At 43.1% G+C, this 22538-nt stretch overlaps 1 protein-coding gene across 1 annotated transcript in view; it reads left to right on the plus strand.

Moving 5' to 3' along the window:
- FRMD4B (FERM domain containing 4B) overlaps nt 1-22538 on the plus strand; it is a 139072-nt gene that overhangs the window by 49169 nt on the left and 67365 nt on the right. The window contains exons 6-7 of the mRNA XM_081850049.1: nt 12174-12230; nt 13224-13246. Of these exons, the coding sequence (XP_081706175.1) occupies nt 12174-12230; nt 13224-13246 (80 nt within the window). The remainder of the gene's footprint in view (nt 1-12173; nt 12231-13223; nt 13247-22538) is intronic.

Genomic DNA, 22538 nt, shown 5'->3' on the forward strand with positions numbered 1-22538 from the left:
TCACCACACCTTTCAAGGTGCTGTTTTGGGTGTTTCCAGTAAGAATACAATATCCTTGTTTAAGCTTTATAGCATTTTCTACTGAGATGTTGCAACAATTACGTACGGAGTGGGTATGTCTGCCACAATTCGCTCCACACACACAAGATTTATTTTTCGCATTTGGTAGTGAGTACATTTAGCACTGCTGGAAAAAAGAAAACTTCTGAAGAGTGTTTGCAGTTGTATGGCCACCTGCCAGTTTAGCCAAAAGTCAAGAGCTCTTGCAAGCTTTACAACAAACATTTCACAATTCCTCCGTCTCTTGTCTGGGAGAGAGGAGTGTTCTCTTGCACCGAAGGGTGTTCTGTTTCTGCCTGTGACTACTTAAATATACATTGCAGCAGACTAGATTTATCATTTCTGTTCCTAAAGATAGAACTCGCACGAGCTCCGAAAGAGGAGGGGAGGGGAGTAAAATGAAATGAGAAAGTGCAGATACGAAATCCTTTTATGAATTGCCTTTATCCTAAACCCTCCCTAGTTGCTTAGGAATATTTTAGTGATTAGCTAATTCAGGGCCTGCAAGCCCTGCAAATGAATGAGATTTAATTAGCATCTTCACTGTGTTTATTTGTGTGTGTTTACACAAGCGGGATCCACAACAAAATGTTGCAATGTGAAGTGCTTCTGTTCAGTGTGTCAGTCGAGGCTGGACAAGGCGGCCAAGTTATGAAGGCAATAGGCTAGAAATCTATTGTGCTCTGCAGACAAGGATTCAGATGTTACTCTTGTAATGTTTGGGGGGAAGGGTTCTTCCACATGCTCTGCATGGAAACTCTCTCAGATTCAGTCCTCCAAACCAAACAAAAGATTGCCTGATGAAGAGTTCTCCAGAAGAGAACTGATTGAAATTTCAAGATTGACATTTCGGGCTGAGTAAGTACTTCACTGGTGCTTTATCAAGTTACACACCTAAGATTCTGGGATGAAGAAGTAATTAGGGTTGTTCCCCAACTCTGAGAAATTAAGGCCTGATTTGCAGCTGGGCTCTATCCTTAAATGCAACACACACACACACACACACACACACACACACACACATTTTTATGGAGCCTGGTAGTCCAGCTTTGAATTTTGGAGTGTTTCCCCCCCTTTTCTTATGGACTAACATGGCTGCCTTTCCATTTTATGTACAATAGTGGAGGTACCTTTTGTTACTCTCCACTTCTGATTTGGTTGGTTCAGCATTGTGTGTTTAGAAAAGAAGGCTAGCACTTAACTTTTTTTTTTTTCCTGTATTTGGTTATCCCACCAACTTTGCACATTTGTTTTCTAGGGAGGTGGTTTTAGAGCCCAGTTGCTCTTAACACTTCAGTCATTTCACAAAAAGGAGTGCTTGTGATCACAAAGGATTCCTAGTAGGAGTCTGTTGAAGGCCTACTTATGTCTGTGTAAAAGGCAAAGGATTAAGCATATCCCCTGTAGTCTCTGTGAAGGCATTATTTTGTTCCTTACTAATTATTCATGGTTGGCTGGTGGCCTCCTTTTCAGGTGAGTAGCCGCCCTTCATTTCCTGGCCTAGTTTAGTTTCCAAATCTGCTCTTCAACATATCACAGAAGATTATGTTCAGTTGCCACTCCTTCAGCAGTTAGAGCACCTCTTAACCACAAACACGTCTATCTTCCTTTCATTTGAGAAAGTCCATAGAAGACGCTACATGAAAATTATTCTGTTGCATATGAGAACAATTTAAATACATTTCCCATGTCTTGACTATATTTCTCATTTATGAAAACCTGATAAAAATAACAAATAACTTCAAAGTTAATGTTGAAAGAGTGCACAGGAAAAGAGAGAAGTGAAAGATATATAGACATTGACCACACTGCTACACTATTTACATTTTCCTCTCTCTTGGGTGTTCATATTCATGCACATATATGTACTATGTAAATGTATCAGTGAAATGTGGCTGACACTTAATGCATCTGACAAAGTGGTTTTTTGACTATGAAAGCTTATACCACAATAAACCTATTTCCTTTTAAGATGCTACAAGATACTTTGTTGTCTGGCTGTTTGCTAAACCATAGTTAAGCATTACGTAAACAAGCCTTGGGTTTATGTTCTCACGTTTCCATCTCCAGCACGACATATAATAATAATAATAATAATAATAATAATAATAATATGCCGCCTAACTGGGTTGCCACTGGGTTGCCCCAGCCACTCTGGGTGGCTCCCAACAGATTATTAAAAACACAATAAAACATTAAAAACTTCCCTAAACAGGGCTGCCTTCAGATGTCTTCTAAAAGTCAGATAGTTGTTTATTTCCTTAACATCTGATGGGAGGGCGTTCCACAGGGAGGGCGCCACTACCGAGAAGGCCCTCTGCCTGGTTCCCTGTAACTTCACTTTTCGCAGTGAGGGAACCAGCAGAAGACCCTTGGAGGAGGACCTCAGTGTCTGAGCTGACCAGTGGTGGTGGAGACGCTCCTTCAGGCATACTGGGCCAAGGCCGTTTAGGGCTTTAAACCAACACTTTGAATTGCGCTTGGAAACATACTGGGAGTCATGGACACCCCCCCCCCAAATGAATGAATGCTTGGGGCTGTAGTTTGTTAAGGGTCTCTTAGCAACTCACCTCCCTTAACAAAATATAGTTCCCATGACTTTTGGGTAGGAAGCCATGACTCTTCACATTGAATGAGTGTTTTAAATGTATGAGGCATGTATGGTGACCATAGAGAAAGTTACGCGTTTGTTTCTGTTTTCAGCTAACCAGGTTAACTTCCAGAGAGGGTTATTGCAATGTACTCTACTCGGTGCTGCCTTTGAAGATGACTCAAAAAGCTTCAACTGGTTCCAAGTACAGCAGCCAGATGAATGAATGGCTGGGGTTCACTTTAGAACTCATATCACTCCTTTTCTGAAACAGCTGGACTGGCTGCCAGCTCATTTCCTGGTCTAATTTAAGGCACTCAAGCTGAAGAACTTACCAGTAGGCTCTAAATACCACCTCCGTCCTTACACATCCTCTTAGGTGTTAAGATCAGCAGAGGGGGCCCTCTTGATAGCTCCACCACTTTTGAAGATTAAAGGGCATGTGACCTGGGAGAGGGCATTCTTTGTCACAGCCCCTACACTGGAATTCTCTCCCCACAGAGGCACATCTTTTTTCAGCACACACCTCTTTGCCCTCACCTTTGACACCTGAGGTGTGTGTTTTTTCGGAACTCACCGTATTTCCGTGACTGTAATTTGTTTTTAATATCAAATTTTAAATTGTTGTAAACTGCCCTGGGACTAGCTGGTGAATAGTGAGTAATCAATGTAGTAATAATAATGATGATGATGATGATGATTAATATCCAGGCAAAACTGTGGTTAGTCTTAATGATGGTTTGACTGAACGTCAGAATCCAGATGGTGACTAAACGTTTGCTACCTTTTCTCAACACCGTGATTTTTTTATGTGTCTGATGCTCCTTATTTCATGTGATAATGGGATAGACTTGTACTGTGGATTCTTTAACTTTAATTAGCCGACCAGGGTGCCCACACCCTGGTAATTACCACTTTCTCCTCCCTGTCTCCCCTTTTTCTTTTTCTACCTACTTTCCTCTTCCCAACACCCAAACAGTCACGTGTAATTGCACATTATTACTTGGGCTTTGGATTTCTTGAGGCTACTCTCACAGCCCCATAGTCTTCTCTGAATGACACCAGCCTCAGGGAAGAAAACCAAGTTTATGACTAGAGGAAAGGTACAGTTCTTCCCTATGCTCACGTAACTTAACTGCTAGTTTTGAAGTCTCTGAGGCTGCAATTGACTTGATTTTTTTTTAGCATTTCATAAAGCCTGCCTTTTTGAGGTACCTTGCAACTAGGACTTTAGATCAAAAGCGTTTTAAGTTGTGTTCCTTTATTTCTGTACTTTGATATTTTATTAATCACTCAAAAATAAGAGCACACTTGGGGAGGGGGGAAATGTTGTGTCGTGAGTTGACCACAGGTAGCCCACTTGGTACCCTCCAGATATTGTAAACCACAGTAACTCTTGCATAAGCTGCAGCCAGTGTAGCCAGTGATCAGGGATGTATGCTGTAGCCCATGATCCCTGGAGTGCACCATGTTGGACTCAAGTGTCAGAGTTGCCTACAGGCAATTCAGGCTCAAATTCCTGCTCAGATGTGAAGTTCAGTGGGTGAAGTCATAGGTCTCAACTGAACTACTTGAAAGGTGTTGCAAGGTTAACTCCTTGTAGAAAAGGTCAACCCCAAAATGCTGATAAGCTTGCAGCTGTTCTAGGTAAAGGGTCCAAATTCCTTCCTAGATCACAGTACAGTAAAGCTCCTTTTACCAGCATTTCAGTAAAAAAATTAAAGGTGCAGTTCTAAACCCACTCACCTAGGAAGTAAACCCCATTTAATTCAAGCACTTAGTTCTGAGTAGATGTGGTTAGAGTTGTGTTGTAATTCACATACAGATCTTTAAAAGCATGTTTTTAACAAGAGATGGGAAAAAGAATGATATGTAGTCTTCAGGGAGGTGACGTGTGCTATCACACATTTTGAACATGAACTTTTGGCCAAGTTTCTAACTACAGTGGTACCTCAGAAGTCAAACGGAATGCGTTCCAGAAGTCGGTTCGACTTCCAAAACATTCGGAAACCAAGACGCGGCCTCCAATTGGAAGCCATGTCGGACATTCGGGTTCCAAAGAACGTTCGTAAACCGGAACACTCACTTCCGGGTTTGCGGCGTTCAGGAGCCAGAACATTCAACTCACAAGGCATTCGGGATCCAAGGTACGACTATACTGTGAAGATTTATGCTCTACGTCTATACATTTCTGTTTTCAGAATGATATTGGAAAAGTGGGCATATTTACGAAGTGGTTTAAGTCATGCTTGGTTTTAGAAGATCTGGCCGCTCTACCTGCTAACAGGTTTTTCCGGGCCCAGTACACTGTATGTGGATTGGGCCCTCTGACCCACTCACAAAACAGGACAGAATTCTCAAGGAATTTGAGCTACATCATACACAAATTAGTTTTTCTGTTTTGCAGATTGGGCGGAGAGCCCAAAAATAAATCAGTGGCTACAAACATATTAAAATGTCCAACAGACAAAATGTGAATGGGTGATGCTTCTCCCATAATTGAACCTCCATGCTAGAAAAGGCACATCCTGCTGTATTTCTGTCAGTCTCGTGGCTTTAACCCTCCTTTCCCTCATTACCAATCCTAAACCAAAACCTAGGCTGCAAATAGTTTGAACATTGCAAGAAATAATTGACTCAGTGATGAAACTACCACCGTGTGCAATAAAATGAACACTATGGTTGAAAGGCAACCTCGTTCTTAATTCTATTTAATGCCTAATTAGTGCTCATTGACCTTATTTATTTGACTAAACGTCTAACGATGAGCCTTTAAGGCCTCATTAACTCCAAAGTTCACCAAACCTCCAGAGTTGACCTTGCACATCAACAGCAAAAGTGAGATTCTTTTCACCAGAATATAAAGTCCAATGGGTAGTATTAGCACTGAAGGTTGTACTGAGGTTAGTTGTTGAGCATAATAATAATAATAATAATAATACAAAACGTAAATGCAACACCAAGTGGGAGGACAGGCAATAGAGGGGCTAGATCTTTAGACCTACTTTAAAAATGCAGCCATAAGAAGGGTCTTTTTACCCCCATTCCCTATGGGTAATTAGAAACAGCCACGAGGCTGGCTATTTAATGTATATGCAGCCAGCAGCTTATTTAAAATGTATAAGAAATGTCACCCAAAGTAATTTCCAGGCCTAAGATGTTCTGTACGCAAAAGAAACCCCAGAAACCAAAACAAAACAAAAACCACCTCCGCTGTTCTGCAGTTGTCATTTCCATGTAGTCTTAATTTAGTTATCCATGTTAAAAGGATTGGCCGCCATAGTATCAGACTAAAAGGCATGGCTCTTTCCACTCTCTTTCAAATAGTTCTGTTTGAACTTCTTTACATCTGCATCTTATAAAACTCTGATTTCTTTATCTGGATTATATCCAGCTATGTCCTCCCTTCCCATTTTGAGTAATTCAGAAATGTATCCAGTCTTTTGAGACTCATCCTGCACATCAGCCCCGCCAACTTGCTTCCATATATACTCTTTAAGCCATCTGTGTAATTATAGCGATATCAAATTACTGTTTTTATGTTAGGTTTGTTTTTGAAAATTGAAGTTGTTCCAGGTTTAAAACACTAGTTTGATTTCCAAACTTGCCACCACCCTGTAATTACCTCAGTTGGACAAGAAAGGAGCTAGTTACAAAATTCAAAATGCCACCTTGTCCACCATCACTCATATGAGATCAACTCGTATTGACATATGTCAATACATGTTTATCTGTGTCAACAACAACAAAAAACCTTGAGGCGACTGGTATTTCAGCAGGACCAAAAACACAGTCAACTTTCTCATGACGCTTTGGCCAGTTCGTCTTCCCTCTGTCTGAAATGATCGTGAAGGTTTTAATAGGAGGAATAAGCATGTTCAAACTGAGAAACTTTCTGAAAACATATCTAACTTTGTAGGTTTTGTTGTTGTTATCTTTAAAAAAAAAAAATCTTTCCCTTCTTGGACCCAAAAGAATATCCTGTTCCAAAGTATGAAACTTAAGATGGCACTTGATATTTTATTCATTTATTTCTCTGTGAAAAGTCATGTTTTGAGGTAAATACAGCATTGGGACTTCTCGTCTGTCATCCACTGAATTTTTCATAAGGCTGCTGTGTGCTGAACTGTCAAACTTACACTTTGAATCTTTAATATGGGCTTATGTTTTCAGCCCAGGTAGAAATGAGGGGAAAGGCTCTAGCAAAGGAGCACTGAACACTTTTAGAGATTGTTTGGCTGGGGCAGACAAATTTAAAATCACTGTCCAGAAGCAAAACATTAAATCAAGACAGTGACATTAACACACACGCACACATCTCTTTTGGTGCAAGTGGACTCTTAGCACTTATGTTTGAGGTGAAGGATAGTCAAACTGATTTCCCCTCTTTAATTTTTACACAGGAATGTAGACACCATGAAAGCATTCCATGTGGAAAGTAACTTGTTTCCAGAGATTTTAAGGTGTGCCAATTTTCTACACAGGTATCTCTTTTGGGGAACCTGCTGCTCTCCAGATGTTGTTGGATTCCAATTCTGATCAGCCCCAACCAGCCAAGATTCCCACCCCTGTCACACATGGCAGAAGACAATACATAAAATACATACAACTTATAGTAGATCTGGCTTTGTTTTGCAGCACAGGGGGATTTGAGATCTTAGTAGAGCCGTGTGTACACACACAGTGTGTGTACTGTCTGTGTGTACACGCACACACAGACAGACACGTTTTCATGCAAAAATTGAAAGGGAAAAGCAATATAAGGTAAATAAATAATGGTGTGAGAGATTGCTGCTAAAAGGTAAAGGTAAAGGAACCCCTGACAGGTACAGTCGCAGATGACTCTGGGGTTACAGCGCTCATCTTGCTTTACTGGCCAAGGGAGCTGGCGTACAGCTTCCGGGTCATGTGGCCAGCATGACTAAGCCGCTTCTGGTGAACCAGAGCAGCACACGGAAATGCCATTTACCTTCCTGCCAGAGCGGTACCTATTTATCTACTTGCACTTTGACATGCTTTCGAACTGCTAGGTTGGCAGGAACAGGGACCAAGCAACGGGAGCTCACCCCGTTGCGGGGATTCGAACTGCCGACCTTCTGATCGGCAAGCCCTAGGCTGGTATATGCATCTTAAACAAGTCAGCCTGGAAGAATAGAGAAACTGCAGAAACAAAAACAGTACAACAATTCTGTTTTCTGGTTGCAGGAGAAGGTGAGAAGCTTGAAAAACAGCACACCCATCCAAACTATAGCAAGTGTCACAAGGCATAAATATTTTATCTCTAAAGTGATACACCAGCATTACGAACCTATATGTACTGTACTGGAAAATGTACAATCATGGAATTAATAATTACTTAATACTGTACTATCCTTACCTGTATAGAGGAAAACTTGAGGATAGACTTCCTCGCTCCTAAAAATTCAGCTTCTCCAAACATATGCCTCCTTTTTTTTATGTAAATCGAACCACTTTCTGAATGTAGGATTATGAGAAGTGCCACATTATGCATTAATATCCACAGATTCCCATGGAGCCCTTACCAAGTGTCTGAGTTTTAAATTTTATGTCTGCTTGGATTGATGCCATCAAACTACATGGTCCCTAGGGGGTAGCCATATGTCAGAGTATCGCATAACTAACCATGCAGCTATTTTATTTTATAAAGTTGTGTCTTCTTGTCAGCTGTCCCCAGGGATGCTTATCAGCTGGACTGCCAGGTTCAATTCAGGACGGGGTCTCAAGTGGCCCTAATTGTTGTACAAAAGGTGAAGCACTTTATGACTGTGAATGTTCTCATTACAGATAGGTAGCCGTGTTGGTCTGCCATAGTCAAAACAAAATAAAAAAATCCCTTCCAGTAGCACCTTAAAGACCAACTAAGTTAGTTCTAGGTATGAGCTGTCGTGTGCATGCACACTTCTTCAGATACCTTCAGAGAACATTTCATGCATGCACACGAAAGCTTATACCTAGAACTAACTTAGTTGGTCTTTAAGGTGCTACTGGAAGGGACTTTTTTATTTTGTTTTGACTATGGCAGACCAACACGGCTACCTATCTGTAACTGGTATCTGAATGTTCTCATTAGTGCAGTTCTGCAATGTGAAAAACGGACACTGTCTTTCCTACACTGGATTTATGTTCCGTATAGGGTTAAGCAATTCCCACTGCAGTGGTGTAGAGGTAAATTTTAAAGTGCAGTAGCAGGTCATCTCAATAGCCCCCATAAGAACACTCCAAAGAACGGTAAAAAAAATGCAGGGAAATTTGTTTTATCCCATAAAATAGTAAGCTGGCCTCATTTACTAACTTCTGTGTTAATATGCCACAAACAATAGTAAACCCTGAAAGTCTTAATATCCCGTAAGTCACTTGTCTCAGCAAGGAGAGCCTGTCACTTATCTTAGCACACTTGTGGAAGACATCATCACACTGGCTGTGTTGCACAGCTGTGCTCCTTTGCATTCCCCACATCATTCTCCCGCTTTCAAGTGTCCTTCACTAGGGTTTCCATATTCCCAAAAGTGAAAATCCAGACAAAGTTGTGGGCAGCCCTATCTTCACTAATATAAACTAACTATTAATGTAGATTAGCTAAACCAGGTTTTCATAATCATATTGCATGTAGCGAGATAAAAGGGTTTCCCCAACTACTATTTTTTCAAGACATACAGTGGTACCTCGGGTTCATTCCGCAGGTCCGTTCTTAACCTGAAACTGTTCTTAACCCGAAGCACCACTTTAGCTAATGGGGCCTCCTGCTGCTGCTGCGCCGCCGGAGCACGATTTCTGTTCTCATCCTGAAGCAAAGTTCTTAACCCAAGGTAATATTTCTGGGTTAGCGGAGTCTGTAACCTGAAGCGTATGTAACCAGAAGCGTATGTAACCCAAGGTACCACTGTACTTAAAATTGAAACTAGGATGTTTGGATTATGTGGGTAGACCTATCTCCTGCATACTTCCCATTCCAAGACGGGTGACCCCTCCACTAGAGCTTATTTTGGACCACCCAGACCAAAATAGAAGGTTCCTGCAATGACTTGGCATCTCCTGCAAACAGGATGGACCCTTCCATTCACAGAAGGGTATGAGCCAGTGGAGACTTCCACTACTGGAAGGAGTGGGGAGGGTGAGACATTTTTTTGCTCATTTCCCTCCTGCAGCTTGCTAATTTCTAGAGCCTCCCCCCCCCCAACTGCCTATAGCATATTTGTGGGGCTTCAGGTGGAATCAGTGAAAATTTATTGTTCCTTCTGCCAGCCAGACTATTGAATGACCTAAATTCTGCTCATAGTGTCTCAGGAGCCAAGTCCTTTTTCTAAAGCAGCATTTCCCAACCTGGTGCCCTCGAGATGTTTTGGACTATAACTCCTATTGGCCCCAGCCAGCATAGTCAGTGGTTGGGGATGATGGGAATTGTAGTCCAAAATATCTGATGGGTACCAGGTTTGGAAAGACTGTTCTACAACAAGAATATTCATATTCACCCAAGTGTTTTACAATCATTATCTAACTCTTTTCTTTCTAAATGTTAAAAGCAGGGTGTGACACTTATTAGCTAGTCCCTTCAATTTTGATCTTGTTGAAGGTATCACTCATGCAAGGTTTTTTTGCCTTTTCTTTCTTTCAATGAACAGTCAGTCATGTGCAACCTCACCTGCAGCTTGAAGCAGGACAGCTCAGGTATAGATTTTCCACCTCAATGAGAACTAGGCCAGTAGTTCTATGTGCATTGATATTTTATTATTCTGATTTATTAAATTTATGCAGGGCATTTGGCAATATAAAAGTACACAACATAGTAACAAACAAACCAATTACTCCTGCCACAGTTTAAAAGACCATAGATTGTTTAATTAGCCAAAGGGCTGGATAGCACAGTTCAACTGTTTCGAGGTCTTTTCATTTCTATCAGTTCCCAATATTCCCAATATTTCATATTCTATGCTACATGCTCTCTGAAAATACACTTACCATTCTGGATCAGATATAGCTGCTATTCCTGTTTCAGGGTTTTGCTCAGGGAGAACTGGTTCTACTGGATGCCAAGAGAAGGCAGCAGTGCACAGCATAGATTGGCTGATGACTGTGACATCACTTCTTTCCCACACCTACCTTCATTCTTGGAACAACCTTTAAGCATTTGACTACTTAGAAAAAAAGTAACGAGAATGTGTCTTATAAGGTTACAAGTGGCTCTTTTACAAAGAGAAAAGAAGAAAAAAGAGGACTGCCCATTTGAAGCATGGGGGGGGGGCGAAATGTTCGTAGGCAAGAAGGTGGTGGCTTCATTCAGTGGAAGAGAATAAAATATAGCAACTGCTGATTCAATTGTATATGAGTGTATTGTCTGTTTTTTGGTTAAGAAACAAATCCCACATAGAGACTCTATGCAGAGGATATACGGATAGGAATTCTATGAAATTAAAATTGTAGTACAATAAAATACAATATAAGAAGTAAAAGAAGCAGCAAAAATATAATTACAAATCACACAACACCTGTCACAGCACATTACAAATGCTGCAACAGGCAGAAAAATCATTAAGTAGTCCACCAACACCCTCAGCAATTTTCAAGTGGTCCATGGGCGGGGGGGAGTTGTACTGCACGAGCTTATTTATTCCTGTGGAAGTGCCTGGCAACCAGTTTCTTATCCATTGGGTGGCAGTGAAAGAAGAGAAAAGCAGCAGGGGGTGAGGGGGGAAATCCTTAGCCAGGATCTGAAGTTTACTGGCTTTTTGAATAATGAAAAAACGTGGCAGCCACTGCAGTTTGTTGCCTCTTAGCTTCGATTCTGCATTTGCGTAATAGATGAGACTAGCAACCTACCCAGCAGGGCTGTTTTTCGGGGCATGAAAAGTTTAGGGACTTTGGAAAGCCTTTTTGCATGTTCAAAAACGTTATTGAAACGATAACAATGCATTTCCGATCAAAAGAAGGGTGTTTTATCTTTAGAAACGTCTGAATACAGTAGCCTACATGCACAAGTTGTTTTTATGTGTGTTTTGAAACAAGATAGTTCAGGTTCCCAAACCTTGCCATAAAAAGGATAAAGTGCAGTTTTATGTATGTTTAGACCATTGGGCATCATGGGGTTTACCTCTAAACAACTGTGCACACTGTAAGTGTGCTAGATGTATTTGCATAAAATTCAGTCAATGTGCAGCCAACAGACCTCTAGAAATCTGCAGGGTTCAAACATGCTAAATTTGTAAGGGGGGAGGTGTGATTCATCAAAGATTTCAGGCAACCCACATGTCAGATTTCTCTTGCCTTCTGCACCTCCGTTTTCAGAATCATTTTCCTGCTTGTCCATGTTAACTGCTATGAAGTTGCCCAACTTTACAGCTCAAATTACACCCACCCCTTCTTGCTGTAATGGTATGATCTGCAATGGAAGGAAAACCAGTGGTGCTGAGTAGTGACAGACTAACAGATTCAGTGTAGCCCTGGGGGGCATCCCATTGCTGCAGCTTTAGGCTATGTCTCCTTAATATTTTCCTCTTTATTTAAACAGGGGCAGATTGAGGTGGAAAGTGAGACAGTCTTCAGGTTAGCTGCTTTGATTTTACAGGTAAGATTTTTCTCAAACTCTCTGCGTGCCTGTTGCTGTTATTAATTTTACATGCATGGTCTCAAAAGCCTTTAGTTCCAAAATTTTGACAGCAGTTTTTCATGTATTTGTTATATTGCGTAGGCATGTCTATTTCTCCCTTAACCCCCGGCAAAAAACCAAATAAATGTGCATTTGTGATACAAATGCTTCAAAACTGCCATTGTGCTAAGAGCAAACAGAGATGTTAGAATGGACGTAAACATTTGGGGATATTTGGGGTGAAGTAGGAATATGAGTATGTGTTTTAAGATGTGGAGTTGCACAGAATGATTAAACTAGCGTCACGTTTCTAGCATAATTATTGCCCCCCCCCAAAAAAAAATTATATGTTGGACACTGGGTAAAGAGTGTGATATGGTGCAACAATGTTAAGCATTTCTGTAGATTTTTAAACCTCTCTCACCAGTTGTGCTTCAAAAAGAAAAGCTCAAAATGCAATGTCATTTTATTTTTAGAACAGTGTTCTGTAGATCCCAATCAAGGGCACTGTTGCATTCCAGTTAGCAATCTTCCTTGCCACATACGATTTTGTTGTTGTTCATATTTTCATGTCTCTTCTGCTTTTTTCTTAGCAAGAGACTTGGATTTTCATTGATAAAATTCAGCAGCAAGCTGATGATGGCTTTGACTTTTTGAACTTTGTGCTGTTCTGAATGAACCTTGCCAGACTGTTCACAAGGGCTGGCCATCCCTGTAATTTCAGTTTGTGGTTGGCTGTAGCTGAGCAAGGATGGTCTCTCTTGTTTCTTTGAAAAGAGCAAAACCCTGTAAAACCAGTGATGTCCTTCAGACTTGCCTGAGTGGTCAAGGCTTGGCTTAAAATATGAGTTTAGGGTGTGGGTGTGGGTTTTCTTTTTTAAAAAGTTTTCAGTGATGTGATGTCTTAATTTAGCATTGAGAGCCACTGCGAAAAAAATAGTGTTTTAACATCATTACTTTTCTCAATTGTAGGAAGCTAAAGGGGACTACTCCAGGTAATTACATTTCCCTTTTCAATATTAGCATATAGAATGACTATGTTTTGTTCAGTTTGCATTACTTTAGGCAATCATTCGCCAACAGCAAATGTGGGGAAAAGAAAGGAAAGCATGTGTAGTAACTGAAGAAGAAAGAATCACTGCAGCAGCCAGAGGCTGGACTCATCCGTTAGTTCGCACTGGGTTGGGGATGTGATTCTTTTGTGAATGGGGTGTGAACTGGGGCAGTGTCTTTCAAAGCCCCATAGCCTACTTGCTTGCATTAGCTAATCTTTAATAAGGCGAAACTTGCATAAACAATGGCAGCATTTTGTGCAGGGGGGGGGGGTCCTCTGCAGACAAGTTGCTCCATATTGTTGCTCATTTTTAAAGAAGTCCAGAGTTCCTAATGACCCTGCTTGTGAATAGCCCTGATACGTACCCAGAAAGATGAAGCTTGTCAGTTGCTTGCTTTTGGAGATCAGTGTACAAAGTTTTTCCTCTGCAGCTGCCCCACAGGGGCCTCACCCGTCATGCTCTTGACCTGACAAGCTGCATTGTGGCCGGTGAGAGAGACTTGCAGCTTGTGTAAGGCTTAGCTTTCTACTTACTGGTGCATAAATCGGGCAGCCCTGGCCATTGTGTCTCTTCCTACCTGCCAAACCCTGCCTTTTTGGGTGGAATTGCAGGGCAGAAGGAGGAAAGAGGAGGGGTGGGGTGGGTGGGAATTAAAACAACTGAAAAGGAAATTGTGTCTGAGCTGGAGGAGAGAGGGACTTTAATTAGTAGTGGCTCACTGAGCAAACAAATTCAAAAGGTCAGCTTTCATCATGTTAATGTTTTACTACATGCCTGCCTTCCTGCAAAGGAAAGATTGCTTGTTTACAGATGGCAGAAGTAGGGTCTGTATATTAGACTTAAGGTATCCTTGCTGTGTGTGTGTGCGTGCGTGTGCAGGGGGGTGAGGGTGGGACAACTATACTGTCTCTGTGCATGCTTGCTTAGATGGTGTGTCAGGCTGTGCCCCCTTTCCACAGCAGTGCGCTCAAATGCAGTACGGTGGTACCTCAGGTTAAGTACTTAATTCTTTCCGGAGATCCGTTCTTAACCTGAAACTGCTTAACCTGAAGCACCACTTTAGCTAATGGGGCCTCCTGCTGCTGCCGCACCGCCGGAGCACGATTTCTGTTCTCATCCTGAAGCAAAGTTCTTAACCCGAGGTACTATTTCTGGGTTAGCGGAGTCTGTAACCTGAAGCGTATGTAACCCGAGGTACCATGGTACTGGCAAATCTGTCCCTGGTGATTCACAGTTGATTCAGGAGAAAGGTTTTGCTGCTTGCCTTTGCCAGCCCCAGCCTATGGTGGCTGGAGCTGATCATGGGAGTTGTAGTCTAAAACATCTTGGCAAATGCTGATCTTTACGATTGGAGTCTGTCTGTTATGGGTTTTGGTACTAGATGGGAGCCATTGGCAGAGGTGTCCACTACTTTCTACAAAGTTCCGCCTCTTCAGTGACATAACTTGGTGCTGTATTCCATTACAGGTGGGGCAGGGAAACTTAAATTCTGTCAAGGGCCACATGCCAGCAATGGACAGGGCCAAAGTGAGATGGACCACCCTCTTCTCTCTCTCTCTCTCATTCCCTCTCCCACTCTCTCCTTCTGCCATCCACTTTTACCTATCTCCCGCTTCCTCCCCACCCAGCATGTTGCTGGGGAGGAAGAGTTTGCTCTTGGTAGAGGTCTGAGCTGATCATTTGCAAAGCATTTCATAAGCACATTGGAAACTACCTTATACAAAATCAGACCACTGGTCCATCTGCCTTGGTACTGTCTACTCAGTTTGGCAGTGGCTTTCCATGGTGCTGTGGGTAAAAGCCTCAGCGCCTAGGGCTTGCCGATCGAAAGGTCAGCGGTTCGAATCCCCGCGGCGGGGTGCGCTCCCGCTGCTCGGTCCCAGCGCCTGCCAACCTAGCAGTTCGAAAGCACCCCCAGGTGCAAGTAGATAAATAGGGACTGCTTACTGGCGGGAAGGTAAACGGCGTTTCCGTGTGCTGCGCTGGCTCGCCAGATGCAGCTTTGTCACACTGGCCACGTGACCCGGAAATGTCTCCGGACAGCGCTGGCCCCCGGCCTCTTGAGTGAGATGGGCGCACCAACCCCAGAGTCTGTCAAGACCGGCGGCGTAGCATGGGTTGTCAGCACCCGGGGCAAGGCAAGTAATTTGCGCCCCCTAACCCGGGGCAAGTAATTTGCGCCCCCTAACCCGGGGCAAGGCAAGTAATTTGCGCCCCTAACCTGCCGCCACTGCCAGCTTCTTCTTGCTGCTGCCTGGGCTGGGGTATTTACGGTAAGGTAGCCACGGCGGCGGCGGTGGGTCCATGTCAGGTGATCTGAGGCAAGTTGCCGCTGGCACTGCCGCCCAAACGACGCCACTTGCCCGGAGGAGGAGGAGGGCAGAGAGGCGAGGAAAATGCAACACGGCCCAGCAGCTGCTGCAGCGGTGGCGGCAGGGCTGTGAGGAGGGGCTGCCTGGCGCGCCCTCCGCGGCTCTGATGCGCGGGGACCACGGCGAGTGCTGAGAGCCGCTGCCTGCCGGATGCCTTCAGCCCGGACGCGCGCACAGCTTGTCGGTTCCGCGAGACATGGGGCTCTGCTACAGCCTGCGCCCGAGCCTCCGGAGGCGGCGAGCGCGCGCCCCCCAGATGTTGCGCCCGGTGCAGCTGGCCCCCCCTGCACCCCCACGCTACGCCACTGGTCAAGACTGGCCCGTACAGGCAGGGGTACCTTTACCTTTACATTTTTCCATGGTTTAAAAAATTGTCTTTACCCGTGTCCTACTGGGGATTGAACCTGTGACCTTCTGCACGCAAAACAGATGCTCTGCCACTGAGCTGTGGCCACTCCCAAGCATTACTGCCTATTCTGGCTCTCTACCCTCCTTTCTAAAGATCTGTACTGATCGCTTGCAGAAGACTTCTCTCTTCTTCCACTGTGCTATCCATTTCCCACCCCCCTCCCCATCCCTCCATTTCCCCCTCTTGTTCTCCATCTTGCCCTCTAGGAACCCGCCAGGCACACAGGATTAGGCGAAAGGCTGCAGGTTCTCCACCCTGCACAGCACGAACACAACAGCAAAACTTTCTAGTAAGGTGTTTTGACTTCACTTACCAGCAGTCGTTAGATAAAGGGACCCCTGACCATTAGGTCCAGTCATGGTCAACTCTGGGGTTGCGGTGCTCATCTCGCTTTATTGGCCTAGGGAACCAGCGTACAGCTTCCGGGTCATGTGGCCAGCATGACTAAGCCGCTTCTGGCGAACCAGTGCAGCGCACGGAAACACCATTTACCTTCCTGCCGGAGCGGTACCTATTTATCTACTTGCACTTTGATGTGCTTTCAAACTGCTAGGTGGGCAGGAGCAGGGATTGAGCAACGGGAGCTCACCCCGTTGCGGGGATTCGAACCGCCGACCTTCTGATCAGCAAGCCCTAGGCTCTGTGGTTTAACCCAGCAGTCGTTAAGTTCCCTTTAATGTAGTTAAGGTCACATCAGTTACTTGCAAGAAGTAGCCCTTGGCATAGTTATTGTAATTATTTGCAGGGCATAATGTACAAAAGAAAAAGAAAAAACCCTATACGATAAAGGGTCCTCAAAGTTGTACGGCTGTTTATTCAATGAATACCCCCTATCACTATACAAGCTGCACTAGCAGTACTAGCACTGTCAATCAGCTGGTCTGTTCTTTGGGCTAGCAGGGATCAGCACAGTCCCTGTGCAACTTGCAGTTGTCAGATGGTGCCAAAAACATCCTCCACCTCTATGTGCTTTGACTGAGCAATAGCTGGGTATTTTGTAACAGAATGCAAGCACTTCCTAAGGCTGGTTGGTGAGTCTTGCAAATTTAACTGAAAGCCATAGGTTTTTTTAATTGGTAAGATTAACCAATTAATCCCAGATCAGAATACTTAACAGTAATCTGATTTAATCCATGGAAGGATTTGCAGTATGTTGAGAATGCCGTCATGCTGAATGCTACATGCATGTTGTGAGTTGGGCGAGACTCTCCTCACTTGCAGTTCCCGACAACCGGGACTCAGAGGCAACAGGTATTCAGTGGAGGTAGCATGCAAACTTCTTGGCTAGCAGTTTACTGATAATCTCATCTCCCCGCAGAAGGCAGAGAGAAGAAATAACTCTGCAAGTTTCTTGAGGACAGTGCACTCCCTAAGTTCACTAGCCTTGCTGTGGGAATTCTGAGTTGAAGATATAGCTCTGGCCAGGCAAATTGCTTTTGCTTCCTCTGTATGCAGTGAGGTTGGCGATGTCAAGCCTGGCCAGCTGTTTAGTGTCGCCTTGGGACAATCGTGTACATTCAGGAAGCATCCAGAGTTAAAGCAAGGTCACTGCCATGTGTCAGGCTGCCGAGAGAAGTTAGATTGCTAGCATACCATGTTGAAACAGCAGGTGTGGGCAACATGGGCGATCAAATGTGAAGTATGCCCCAACCTGCCCTCAGAGCACTTACGCATGACTTTCAGTTTCTGACTGGAATGCAAAGAATCACAGTTTTCATTTGTTTCTAAACAGCCCAACTTCCCTTGCAATAAATAAATAAATGAATAAGCCAACTCATATGCTGCACATATGCTGCAAAGTGTGTGTACTATAGCAGTTCTTTCAGTTCAAAATAAATGTGTGATGATACATTAATTTGAAGGTCAATAAACATAGACCCAGAAATCAGTACAAATGTGTCTGGTGCATCTTTGATCTCTCTTGCTAAGCAGGTCTAAGGCTTGCTTTTGTTACCTGGGTGGGAAGGGAGTGCTTGGGGGAAAGTGAGAATTCAAATGTAATAAACAGATAATAGTTAACACTCACCAACCTGGTACCTCCACTGATTTTAAAGATTATTTTGGTATTTATTTCAGCTTGATTGTAAAAAAAACAAAAACAAACCCTCAAAGCGGTTTGCAAAAGGTAAACCAGCAGCTGTAGAGTGTGTTTCTAATTCTCCTGTATTGTAGAAATGAAGTTGAAATACAACAGCAAAATTGCCAAAGGATCTCAAATTACAATCCAAACATGCATATTAATATGCTAGTAAGCCCTGTCAACCTTATTTTGAGCAGACATGCAGAGGACTGTGCTTTTAGAAATTGGAGCTTTATTGAAATGGGAAGGGGGAAATAGTTGTGGTTTTAGCTATTGTTATTAGACAGGCAGCTTTTCACTTTCTGCAAGTGAAAGTTGTTTTCTTTAGAGAAGTATGAGGACGGAATAGCAACAATTAAACTGATTTGTTAAAATTCTGAGGGGTGAGAGAAAAGAAATGTTCCTTTTGAGCGTCTTGATTTTAGAGCAAATGACAAGGTGTTCTTAGAAAATTTGCATTTCGCCAATGCAAAGAGCTTCACAGAATTTGCCTACCTAGGATTGTTCAATGAGACTTACTCCCAGGTAACCATGCACAGAACTGCAGTTTCACAGCACAACCAAATAGTTATTTTTTATTTACTCAATAGAAAGTCACACTGTGCCCAGTGAGGTTAAATCTCTAGCGTGTTTAGGTTTGCAAGCTTAACCAATTTATTCTAACTGATTAATTGATTGAACACTCCAACCTAATTATTACATCCCTTCCTCCTTACTGGTTGTCTCCAGACTGTTATCACATTGCGGATTTCAGTATAGCATCAGGATGGTCCAATAAAGAATAACTGCATTTATTTTGTGACTGATGAAAATGTGGGGACAGTTGTCAGAAAACAGGTGGGGGAGCAAATGTTTTGAAGTGCCAGATATCACACCTCGACTCAGAAAGAAGGAGCTGCCTGTTGGAAACCATGTGTTAAATATTTTAAGCCTTCCAAGAGTTTGACTCACAGTGCAACACTTGAAAAAGAAAGAAAAGAAATGAGTTTCAGCTTTTCATTTTGCCCCGATATAAGCCCCATTTAGATCAATGGGTAAATCAGTGTGGGATTGCAGGCTAAATGTCAAATCTAGGATGGCTGAGGGGTGAGCAATAGGAGGGAGGAATAAGCATTCTGAAGCTGGTGTTAATTTATCTTTCTGTGTGTGTATGTGTGTGTGTGTTTTTTTACAAAAACATGCCCATCCCCAACAGTTTTGTGTTCATAGTCGCTGGCCCTTCTGACCCAGCGACGTTGTAATTGCAAGAAGAAACTGCTAAAGTAGCCCAACCCAACAAGATTTGCCTGGCTGATTTCCTTCTGGCTGATGTATCTTATTGTCTGCCCTTATCCATAGCCAGCCAATATATGAATGAAGTCCCTCAGCTGGGGATAGGCAGCAGTGTGTGAAGCAGCAGCAGTTTGAAGCAGCCAAGAAGTGGGGATTTCTTGAGCTCTGGAAGTGCTGGCTGAAGATTTGGGGTGTCATTGGAATGCTAAGCAATGAGCCTCACCTGTTCTCAGTCTGTGTAGCGAATAAACATGGAGGCTGGAAAATGCCGCAAGCTTCCAGCGACGACTACGTTCCAATTCTCGCCGCTTAGAAAATTCTGGCACGCCTAACAATACTAACCCTGCTTCCAGCTCGGTTAGGCCACTGGCTCATGTAGCCTGCTGTTGTATACAGTGGTACCTTGGTTTACAAACTTAATCCATTCCAGAAGTCCGTTCTTAAACCAAAGCATTCTTAAACCAAGGCGTGCTTTCCTATAGCAGTGGGGGACTCAATTTACAAATGGAACACACTCAACAGGAGGCGGGACATGTTCTGCTTCCAAGGCAAAGTTCACAAACCAAAACACCTACTTCTGGGTTTGCAGCATTCTTAATCCAAGTTGTTCATAAACTAAGCTGTTCTTAAACCAAGGTACCGCTGTATTCTGTTATCCGCTCTCCAGCTGAAGATGTGGAGTACGGATGAGTATATTTCTGGTGAACATATTTTTAAATAACAAGCAGTCTTTTGGCACCTTGTTATGGCATAAACGCTGGAGGCAAAAGCATGGAAGTTTTATTTTTCTTTGGTCTGGTTACAGTTCAGGAAAGTATTGTTTCATTGGAAGTCTCCCTCCTCCCCGCCACTTTGTTTTCATTTGCAAACTACAGCTGTTGATTAGAAAGTGCCACATTTTTCATTTTCAGAAGCCTGGGTCATACCCGGACAACCAGCCGGTGTGATTGTATCAACAGGAATAGTGTATATGCTGCTAATGAGACAGACTGTGCCCAAGGGAAGAGGCAGCATCAATGTACGAGAAGGGAAGGCAATGTTTGTTTTCAATACTGAGAGCTCACTGGGTCCTTACTTGAAAGCTCTTTAGCAGGTTAAAGCTAGAGAAATCTGGCAGCAGAGTGGCAAATTTGGAAGATGCAGAACCGCTTGAATGTATGCCAGGGGAATTTTGCCAGGGGAACTCAGAAGTCGAAGATCCCCAGGTGCGCTTATGTTTATAGAACATTTATAGCTGGTGTCAGTGTAAGATAGCTGGGCTTTCTTAATAGACCATAATTAATAATAAAAAGAGACCTGCAGAATTGTAGGTAAAGAGGGATGGGAATCTTGGGCTGGACCTCAGCAACAGACATCTTCCAAAGGGTTTGTGGGGGAACTAAGTCACAGTGCAAGTGGGGCCCATTCTATCCCCTCCAGCCTTTCCGTGCAAAGCAGAGCATATATATTTGCATGTGACTTGCCACAACATAAAATGAGCTTAAAGTAATTACCATGAAAATGGGTAATCCAGCTGTATTGATGTATTAACTCGGTCTACTGATTTGTGATGTATTTTGTACTTCTTTTTTATGAATGTAATTTCATTGTTTATATGATGTAGTTCACTGCTGTGGTTTTTTTTAAAAAAATTGTATTCATGTTGGCAGTTCAGAAATCTCTGCAAATAAATAAAATAAACATAAACATGAATATTTTACAATAAGAAGCTTCTAAAGAGTTAGTCTCAAGGTGCTGTCAAACAAATGTCTTTCTTTAACATATTGCAAATGTGCCATGAATTTAAGGCAAAGTTTATTCAGAGCAGTATTTCTAGGCAGTGGTGCCCAAAGGTTGGTTAAACCGGCCCCTGCTGGGGGCGCAGGCTGGGGTGTGTTTGCAAAAATCACCACCAACATCAGAGGAGTCAGGGTTGCAGCCTAAACCTTTTAATTGTATTAATGCTACTGAACATGCTGTTTTATCATTGTTGTGATTGTTTTATCACATTGTGGATTTCCGGGTTTGTTTTTTGTGGTCTGAAACCATTTTGGGAAATTTATTGTAGAATGTGTGGTATACGAATATTTTCTCAAAAAAAACAAACAGCAGCAGCAGCCAGATTATGTATGAGAGGTCATATTTTGCAATGCAGTGCAACGCACATTTCCTGGATGTCTGCATTACCGATGCTTCCATCGTGATTTGACTGAGTTGCAAAAAGAGTGAAATCCCTTGTGATCGCCAAGTCCATTTGCCCATGCTGATTCTGTATACCTATAAACCCTGTCAGTTAAGCAAGTGTCATTCAGAAGACTTTTATCTACGAGATCCAGCAAAATGAAACTTTGGCACACCAGAGATATGCATGCAAGGCAAGCAAAAAGTTGAACACGTGATTCTGCCTTGAGTCAGACCTTTTGTCTGTCTAGCCTGGTATTGCTTGTGTGTTTTGATTGACGGGTTCTCCAAGGTCTCAAGCAGGGTTCCTTACTGCTCCTGCTCCCTGGGGCTGATCTTTATAGCTGTGCACTGAACTTGACATCTTCTGCATGCAAAGCGGATACCCTACCATTGAGCTATGATCCCTGCTCTGTCTTAACATAAAAAGAGGACATCATTGATGCTGCTCATGTCTGTTCTGTTGCCAAAGCAGAATAAAGCACTTATTCCTTAGTTAAACATTGTTTGGATACTTCGCACACAAAGTGCTTATGATTAGAATTACTTTGGCGTCTAATGTTTGTTTGTGTGTACAAACATAAGGGACGAGACAGCTGGTTCTTTCTCTGCTTTCTCCCTTCCCCATTGCATATGTGAAGGAACAGAGTGTGGAATATTCAGAAATGGCTGCCAAGGGTTGTTGTGTCTTGCCTGCAGATCTTTGGGAAACAGCGGAGTACAATGATATTCCGAAGGAGAAACAACAGGGCAACATCAAATGTAAATGACCCTCACCACCACCACCAAAAATAGGCAGGCAGTGGATGAAAACATCTCCATATGAATGAAAACATACTAACTTTTGCTTACCCCCTCAAGGATCCTGATAGACTCAGTTGCTGTGTGGCAGGGGTAGAGAATTAGTGAGCCTCCAGATGTTGGCTGCTACCACTGGGC

The sequence above is a fragment of the Podarcis erhardii genome, assembly GCF_964252035.2.
Source record: "Podarcis erhardii genome assembly, chromosome: 2".
NCBI lineage: Eukaryota > Metazoa > Chordata > Lepidosauria > Squamata > Lacertidae > Podarcis > Podarcis erhardii.